General features: G+C 41.8%; 1 protein-coding gene across 1 annotated transcript; it reads left to right on the top strand.

Moving 5' to 3' along the window:
- The first annotated feature begins 8,241 nt into the window (after positions 1–8,241).
- On the top strand, positions 8,242–9,291 carry LOC142197584 (trace amine-associated receptor 1-like). Its single transcript, XM_075267985.1, has one exon. It carries the CDS (start codon positions 8,254–8,256, stop codon positions 9,289–9,291), a length of 1,038 nt encoding a protein of 345 aa, XP_075124086.1. The 5' UTR covers positions 8,242–8,253.
- Positions 9,292–9,831: the final 540 nt, after the last annotated feature.

Below are 9,831 nucleotides of genomic sequence, written 5' to 3'. Positions count from 1 at the left end.
GAACATGCAAACCATAAAAAGGGTTAAAGGTTTTTCGGTCCTTGTGATGGACCTTCCTCAGACCCGGGTTGCCAGTAATGGTGTTGATAGTATAAAGGAGCAGGAAACAAAAGCATCTATAGAAGTAGCAGGTATGAAAAGAACACCATATTATGCATGTGAATGCCAGGTGAAGAAAGCTGGCAATCCGGGTCTGAGGAAGGTCCATCACAAGGACTGAAAAAGGTTTACCCCTTTTTATGGATTGAATATTCTTGGCTTAAATAAAATTTGGATTCACTTTTTGCACAACATTCTGAGTGCCTGATATAATTTTTTCTATTGTAGCGCTATACTGTCAAAGGAGACGTTCCTTACTGCCCAGCCATGATGCTGAGCGGTGAGAAATGACCCTCTCCCTCCTGACAGTCTTCGTCCATAGTACTGGGGTGGCATTCCTCACCGCTCAGCGTCATGGCTGGGCAGTAAGGAACGCCCCCTCTTATAGTATAGTTGTATAAAGTGTTAATTTAATTTTAACTAATACAGTGGTATAGTATGAAATGATATTACCCTACTATGTCAGGACAATATCACCATACAGTGATGTAATAATGTAATCACAAAAGGGACAGAATAATATCACCATAGAGAGTATTAATATCACTATTAATGATCTAGTAATGAAATAATAATGCCATACAGTATAGCATGATACAATAATACCTTACGATTAGAGATGAGCGAGTACTGTTCGGATCAGCCGATCCAAACAGCACGCACGCATTGAAATGAATGGAAGCACCTGGTACTTCCGCTTTGACGCCGGCCGCTTAACCCCCCGCGCGCCGGCTACGTCCATTCATTTCAATGCGTGCGTTGATCCGAACAGTACTCGCTCATCTCTAGTTACGATAACTAAAAAATACCACTATACAGAGACCAAATATTACCACCATACCCTTCTTTTACAGAATGATATCTTGTAATAAAATATTCTTTGTTAATGTTTGTGAACAGATAATAATTGCATTGAATAAAATACCCTGAAAAGAAAAACATGTATTTGTGTAAGGTGGAACATGAATCATTGTGTATACTGGTTAATAGATCAATGATTAACAGATTCTGTGGCGTAAGTAATGGTGCTGAAATGAATAGAAATGAATGCACATTATCAATCCATTGTTTTTAATGACGCAGTCTATATTTTTATCTAGTAATACATTCGATTTTCTCACAATAAGCAATTTAGTAGTATTTGTAATACAATGAGCTAAATAAATAAACTGCATAATAAATGTTTGACTTTCTATTGGGTTGTGATATTGTTTCGTGAAACAGAACATTGTTATTGGCTGCGTATACCAAACCATATTTTTAGTCCAGGTAGGAATCATACAGTATTTTTTCTCACTTTTTCACAGCACTGTAAATCATTTTTGATCCATTTCAAATTTCTTCTATTTTTGCTGTTTTCCGACTTTTAAATGTTTTAGATCATCCAATAAATTTTTACATAAAATAAAAACAACAGGTAAAAACTAAAGCTTTTAAATGGCTGTTCCATATATGGAAGATAAAGATTTATTCAACATCTATGTCATACAAGTGAAGTATTTTCCCCCTGAACCTAATAAATATTTGTGATACTTTGGCAATAGCAATGGCAACCAAAGGATTGCAACAATTTGCAACGAGCTATTTTGCTTATTTTGAGTCATTTAGAGGTGGACTTGCTTGTGTGCTTCCAACCATCGCCCTGCTGCAGGACATAATCTGATGGGCAGACTTTCTATATCAAGATTTTCTAATAGCAAGGAGAACTCATGGTTCCATCAATGACAATATGACAAGCAGCCCATGATCATCACACCACCACCATGCTTGACTGTTGGTATGATGATCTTATGGTGACATGCAGTGATAGATTTATGCCAGGTGTAATGGAACCCGCGGTTTTGGGTTTTTTGTTAGAAACTTCAAACTTTGAGTCAGTGCAAATGCAAGAGTAGCCTTTGTGTTCTTTTCAGTCAGCAATGACTTGTGCATCATAACTTCCCCATGGTAATTTTTTGCCCACTGTCTTTCTAATTGTGCTATTGAACTTAACTGAGGCAAGTGAGGCCTACTTCTGGATTCTTTTGTGCCCTTCTGGATGGGGTGTCAATACAGTAGACTTTTTGTAAGTCAGCCCCCCCCCCCACACACTGTTAAGGTTTACCTCCATTCCAAGTTTTCTCTATTTGTGAATAATAGCTCTCACTCTTGTTCCCAGAGGCTTAGCAATGGTTTATTTCATCCTTCCAGATTGGTAGATTTTGGTTACTTTGGTTTGTGTCTGTATTTTAAAATGGCTTCATATGCAGCTTTTAGAGACCTTTTAGACTGCTTCACATTACCATACAGATGTGTAACAAGTAACTATCAGGCAGTAAAACCTGCAAGGGGCCCCAATTTATCATGACCACCATAAGAAGCAAGTTCAGAACTTGAAAAATATACAATTATTTTGGTCTCCTTCACCCAAAGGCATAACTCACATAGTGATCTTACACTACAGATAATGCACATAGTAATGTTACAGTACATAAATAATGTACTCAGTGATGTCACAGTACAGGGATGATACAATGTCAGAGTACAGGGATAATAACCACAATGATGTAATAGTATAGGGACAATACATACAGTGTTGTACCAGTACAGAGATAATATACACAGTGATGTCATAGTATAGAGATAATAAACACATTGATGTCACATTACATAGATAATATACACAGTGATCTCACAGTACAGGAATAATAAACACAGTGATGTCATAGTAAAGAGATAATATTTACAGTGATGCAGGCTCAGACTGATCCACAGGTGAGCAGGTGATGGTGGTAAGATGATCCCCCGTTGGTGGATCCCAGATATCTGCCTTCTATACAAGCAGTGCAAGAACAGTACTATTACTGTATTACATAAACATAGACAGAGTATAGCATCTTATCCTAACTAGCATCTATATAATAAACTGGGTAGGTTATTCAACAAGCTATCCAGTTTATCATATAGACACATGTGATGTCTGAGATCACATCTAGGTAGGTTGGCCAGCATCCTCTCTGCTTCTTTGTAAGCACTTACTCAGTTTTAAGACTTTGCAAATAGAGCTCAGGTAATATATTTATCATTTTAAAACAGTATTTTGTGACTACTTGAATTACCTTTGTCTAAGTAGTTTGGTGATCTGAAATATTCAAGTATGACAAATATGCAAAACTAGATGAAATTGGGAAGAGGATAGATACTTTTTCACACTGCTGAATATTTATAGGATGCTCCATAGATGTCTAATATGCAGGCATTCCCCACCTAGTAGCAAAATGGTAGTCACCACATCCAGGCAAACACTGAATAGAGCAATGGCTGCTTGTCAGCTTCCGTAGAACACTTTAGGCTCAAAGACAAGGTATCTTCTTAATCTCTGACAGTTTGCACCAGTTGTGGCCACCTCAACTATTTTCATTATAGACTGCAAGTAATAAAGTACAAAATGTAAAACATATATAGTGTATTTGGGGTGTGGTCAGTTTAGGCATATAAAACTAGGCCTTGTTTGTGTTTTGTGTGTCTCCTGTAAGAAAAAAATGACATCATTTCTAAACTTAGATATTATTAAAATTAATAAATGAACAATACATAAAAATAAAAAAAATCAATGAAACAAAATTGCTAATTCTTTTAGGATTGGTAGGATTAAGGTAAATTCAGAGAACAGCTCCTATATGCTTCTCCATGGTGCATATGCAGAATTTTAGATTTAAAAGAATTCATGTTCATATTTGGAGATATATTTTGAAATATTTACGTAAGAAATCCTATGTGAGTATCGTTAAGATATTTAGTCTCATCAGTAGAGATGAGCGAACAGTGAAATGTTCGAAGTTCGAACATCGAACCCCATTATAGTCTATGGCGAAAAATACTTGTTTAGGGGGAAACAAATGTTCGACTCAGGAGGGTCACCAAGTCCACTATGACACCTCAGCAAATGATGCCAACACCTCTGGAATGACACTGGGACAGCAGGGGAAGCATGTCTGGGGGCATCTAACAAGCCCAAGTCACAGTTTTACCCCACTATCACAGCCTATCAACTACACACTTTCCACACTCAAAAAACCCACTATGAAAGTGGAAAAATACCTGGAAACCTTTTTTTTGTACCCAATTGGATGGACAGAAACCCACATTTTACTTTAATGAAACCTTAACACGCACCCCTTTAAATCACATTGCCCATGACAACCACAGATAGAATAGGCAATGGGAAATCCAACAGTACCCACCCTTAACTGTCATTGTGGATGTGTGTTTGTGTGTGTGTGATGTGGTAAGACCTTCCAAAATTCACTTTCCTGGCCCTTAATGTGAACCCTTCCAAATTAAGTTAGAGGCCCATAAGCTGAGTTACCAGCAGATATTGAGGCCCTTTAGGTGACTTCAGCCTCTAACCAGCAGAGATTGAGGCCCTTTAGGTGACTTCAGCCTCTTACCAGCAGAGTTTTAGGCCCTTTAACTTAGTTGAGCCTTGCAACAGCAGTGTTTTTGGCCATTAGGGTTAGCTGAGCCTTGCACCAGCAGTGTTTTTGGCCCTTGGAGTGAGTTGAGCTTCTAACCAGCAGAGTTTGGTGAAATCAGGGTGGATTCAGCCTCTAACCAGCAGTGTTTTGGGAAATCAGGGTGGATTCAGCCTCTAACCAGCAGAGTTTGGGGAAATCAGGGTGGATTCAGCCTCTAACCAGCAGAGTTTGGTGAAATCAGGGTGGATTCAGCCTCTAGCCAGTAGAGTGTGGGGAAATCAGGGTGGATTCAGCCACTAACCAGCAGAGTTTGGTGAAATCGGGGTGGATTCAGCCTCTAACCAGCAGAGTTTGGGGAAATCAGGGTGGATTCAGCCTCTAACCAGCAGAGTTTGGGGAAAGCAGGGTGGATTCAGCCTCTCGCCAGTAGAGTGTGGGGAAATCAGGGTGGATTCAGCCTCTAACCAGCAGAGTTTGGGGAAATCAGGGTGGGTTCAGCCTCTAACCAGCAGAGTTTGGGCAAATCAGGATGGATTGAGCCTAGAAGGATCAGAATTGTGCAACGCAGATGCTGGAGGAGTATGAGGAAGAATTGTAGAGGTTGAGCGCAGACATGACAATTCATGTTAGGGTGCTTGACACTGGTGGGCACGAAAATGATGGGTCTATCCAGTGGCTGTTCATTTTGATGAAAGTAAGCCTGTCAGCACTCTCAGCTGACAGCTGGCTACGCTTGTCCGTGATTATACCACTGGCTGCGCTGAAGACCCTTTCAGATACCACGCTGGCGGCAGGACAGGACAGCACCTCCAAGGCGTATAGGGCAAGTTCAAGCCACAGGTCCAACTTCGACACTCAATACGTTTAGGGTGCATAGGGATCGGAGAGGACAGGGCTGTGGTCGGACAGGTATTCCCACAACATGCACCTATACTTTTCCCGCCTGGTGACACTAGACCCCTCAGTGGTGGGAGTTTGGCGAGGGGGGTGCCATTAATGTGTCCCAGAGCTTAGACAGTGTGCGCCTTGTGGGTGTGGACCGGACAGCACTTGTTCGCCTCATGGAGGAACTGTCCTCTCTGCCACCAACAACACTTGATAGAAACATCTCCATCATGTTCTGCACCAATTGCTTGTGGCAGTCATTAATGCGATTGGCCCTCCCCTCTACCGGAATAAAAGACGAGATGTTATTTTTATATCGGGGCTCAAGGATTGCAAATATCCAGTATTGGTTGCTCTCCATTATTTTGACTACGCGTTTGTCAATTGAAAAGCACCCCAACATGAAGTCAGCCATGTGTGCCAGAGTGTTACTTGGCATGACTTCGCTGCCCCCACCGGAAAGGTCACTATCCATTTCCTCCTCTTCCTCCTCCTCCTCCTCCTCTCTTTCTCCCTGTCCATGCTGCAAGAATGGGACGCATTGAACTTCCCCGGTAGCCTCCTGTGTCACAATCATATCATCTGCCATGTCTTCAACCTCCTCCTCCATCATTAAATGCTGTGAAGCGGACAGATGTGTGGACCTACTCTCCATCTGTGACGGTTCTGCTCCTATGCCTGACTCCTCAGTGTGATCTGCGTTATCCCTGATGACAATGAGGGATTCTCGCATCACACACAAGAGCGGATTGTTACACTCACTAGTGCGTCGTCACAGCTGACCCTCTTGGTGGACTCCTCAAACACCTGTAGGATTTCACATAGATCTCCCATCCATGGCCACTCATGGTTGAGAAACTGAGGGAGCTGACTTTGTGGCACGCTAGGGTTTTGGAGATGGTACTCCATCAAAGGTCTTTGCTGCTCAACCACTCTGCTCAACATATAATATGTTGAGTTCCAGCGTGTGGGGACGTCGCACAACAGCCAGTGTTAAGGCAGATGTAGGCGTTGCTGGAGTTTTTTGAGGCTAGCAGCAGCTACTGTAGACTTGCGAAAGTGGGAGCACAAGTGCTGCACTTTCACCAGTAGCTCGTGCACATTTGGGTATGTCTTTAAAAAACGTTGCACCACTAGGTTAAAGACATGGGCCAGGCATGGAACATGTTGGAGGCTGGCAAGCTCCAGAACTGCTACCAGGTTCTTGCCATTATCAGACACGACCATGCCTGGGCCCAGGTGCAGCGGCTCAAACCATATTGCCATCTCATTGAGGAGGGTATCCCTCACCTTGGAGGCAGTGTGCTGTCTGTCCCCCAAGCTGATGAGCTTCAGCACAGCCTGCTGACGTCTACCCACGCCAGTGCTGCAACGTTTCCAGCTCGTCAATTTAACGGCGGTGGAGGAGGAGGAGGGTGTTGTTTCAGGGCCCCTGCCAGGAGTGATAGGCGGGGAGACAAGGTACACTGGCCCAGTTTGTGACCCAGTCCCAGCCTGAACTACATTCACCAAGTGTGCCGTCAGTGAAATGTAGCGTCCCTGTCCACATGCTGCCCCTGAGGAGTAGGCACGGAATGCGCTGTGGCTTCACTGCGACCTTGCTCTCCAGCAGCATTCCCACGTCCCCGGCCTCGCCGACGGCCTCGTCCACGTCCCTTACCGGTAGCCTTGTGCATTTTTAGATGGTTTTGATGGTTTGGTGGGTACACACCTTGACAACCTGGATGAAGCATCTATCTATAGCATGATAATTAGAATGCATAGCCCACTGATTTTTTTGTGGGTACACACCGTGACAACCTGGATGAAGCGTATATAACCTGAGAATTAGAATGAATATCCCACTGCTTTTTGGGGGGCTACACACCGTGACAACCTGGATGAAGCATATATAGTGTATATGGGTTGAGAATTTCTGTGTATACCCCTTAGTTTCGGGGAGGGGGGAAACACACTGTTGAACCCTGGATTAAGCATATATAGGGTATATGGGCATACAATTTCAGTGTATCCCACTTAGCTTAATCCCCACCGCAGAAAGCTGGGTTGCGCAGATACAGCCTGGCTTAATTGCCGTGAATCCCACTTTAGCGTTTGTGGGTAGACACTGTGCCAAGCTTGTTTCAGCTTCTCCCTTTAGTGTAGCTCATAAAAGAGTTGTTGTGGTTCTTCTTCTTTGCTATTCCTGCCTAGCAGAATCTAAAACCTATCTAGCCCTCAGCAGATGTCTCTCTCTAACTAAGTGTAAGCACAGAATGAATCGGAGCTGATGCCTCCTGTTCATTTGAATCTGAGGTCACATGTGCTCGGCAGCCAATGGCTTTTTCCTAGTTTTTTCAATGCCTCTGTTGTCATAGTTCCTGTCCCACCTCCCCTACACTGTTATTGGTGCAGAAAAAGTGCCAGGGAAGGTGGGAAGGGGATCAAACTGTAAGTGCATTTTCAACACGGTGTTCATATGGAATCGAACGCTGTTCGCTCATCTCTACTCATCAGTAAAGAGTTAGATGGAGTAACTTAATGGTGTTGTCCCATCTCAATGATCCTATCTATACTGGTAGCTTATGTAAATTGAAGACTTTTCCTAAATATATTGCTTTAGAAATTCTGCTTTGTTTGCCCGCATTGTGAACTTATTACTCCCATTGTTTACACAATGTATTTTACTTAAGCCAACACAGATTTTTTATAATATTTAACTACATTATTAATACATGTTTTATTTGTTTAAAGGTTTTGACAACTGCAGAGAAAAAGCAAAGTGATACATCATATGCCTTACTATCAAACAACCAATGCGTCAAGGTGAAACATGTCATCTGAAGGTTCACTGCAGATACAGTACTGTTTTGAGACAATAAACAAGTCATGTGAAAAGCATAACTGGTCAAACAGCATAAGGATTCCCATGTATTTGTTCATGGTAAGCACAATTTTGGCCACAATGTCTGGAAATCTTGCTGTGATCATCTCCATAGCTCATTTCAAGCAGCTTCACACACCGACCAATTACCTGATCCTTTCCATGGCCTCAGTGGACTTTCTATTAGGATTCTTTGTGATGCCATATAGTATGGTGAGATCAGTAGAGAACTGTTGGTATTTTGGAGAAATCTTCTGTAAAATTCATACTTCAACAGATATAATGCTCAGTACAGCTTCCATATTCCACCTCTCGTTCATCTCTGTGGATCGATATTATGCGGTGTGTGATCCTTTGAGATATAAGACACGAATGAATGTTTTTACAGTGCTTGCAATGATCATTGTCAGTTGGGTGCTGCCTGCTATTTTCGCCTTTGGCATGATCTTTCTTGAGCTTAATATAAAGGGTTCTGAAGATTATTACTATAATAAAGTCAGCTGCGTTGGAGGCTGCGTTGTGTTTTTTAATAAAACATCAGGAATAGTTGCCCCCATGGTGTCCTTCTTCATTCCCGGATTTGTTATGATCTGTATTTATGGAAAAATATACATTATTGCTAGGAGACAAGCTAGATCAATTAAAGACTCCGCTAATCAGATCCAGTTCCAGATTGATGTTGATGGACATCAACTTGGATCCCGATGCAAAGAAAGGAAGGCAGCTAAAACCTTGGGAACTATTATGGGAGTTTTCCTTATTTGCTGGTCTCCGTTCTTTTTCTCCACAGCTATCAGTTCATTTATAAATTACGAAATTGATTCCACCGTCATTGATGCATTTGTATGGATTGGATACTTAAACTCAACTTTCAACCCAATGGTCTATGCTTTCTTCTATATGTGGTTTCGGAGAGCACTTAAAATGATTTTGTTTGGAAAAGTTTTTCAGTTTGATTCTTCTAGAACTATTTTATATTATGACTAATCCATCAAAATATACAGATAAAAAAGTAGAATGGAATGAACATTAAAACAATCTCACTCTATGAATATATACATAACATGAAAAGTCAAGCAATATTGTTTCATAAACCTTTGTACTGTACTTCCAAATGACATTGTTTGCACAGACGTGTATCTAAATATCTGTATGTATTATCTTACAATATACATGAGACATAAATGGAGGACTACATTGACTACTTGGTTTTAATGCTAGTAATATGGAAATCCAGAACAGTGAAACAGGAAGGTGGACTGGAGGATGAAAAGGTGGGGTATGTGAATGGCAGGGAGTAGGAGAGGGTAGGCGAAAAGATGATGAGAAAGAGAAAAGGAACAGATGGTAAGCAGCACCAACACAACAGAATAGGCAGCATAGATCTATTAGAGGGAGCAGCAGAGCAGCTCAGGTTAGAGCTACAGCAGTCTATCCCCTTGCATTGAGCTGAAGATTTAGCCATTCTCTAGCACTGCTATCCAAGACCCCTCTATATAGTTCATTGGACTGCAGCTCCACTATTGC

The sequence above is a fragment of the Leptodactylus fuscus genome, chromosome 3 (genome assembly GCF_031893055.1).
Source record: "Leptodactylus fuscus isolate aLepFus1 chromosome 3, aLepFus1.hap2, whole genome shotgun sequence".
Taxonomy (NCBI): domain Eukaryota; kingdom Metazoa; phylum Chordata; class Amphibia; order Anura; family Leptodactylidae; genus Leptodactylus; species Leptodactylus fuscus.
The sequence above is the reverse complement of the archived record's forward strand: the minus strand, read 5'-3'. Positions and strand labels throughout refer to the sequence as shown.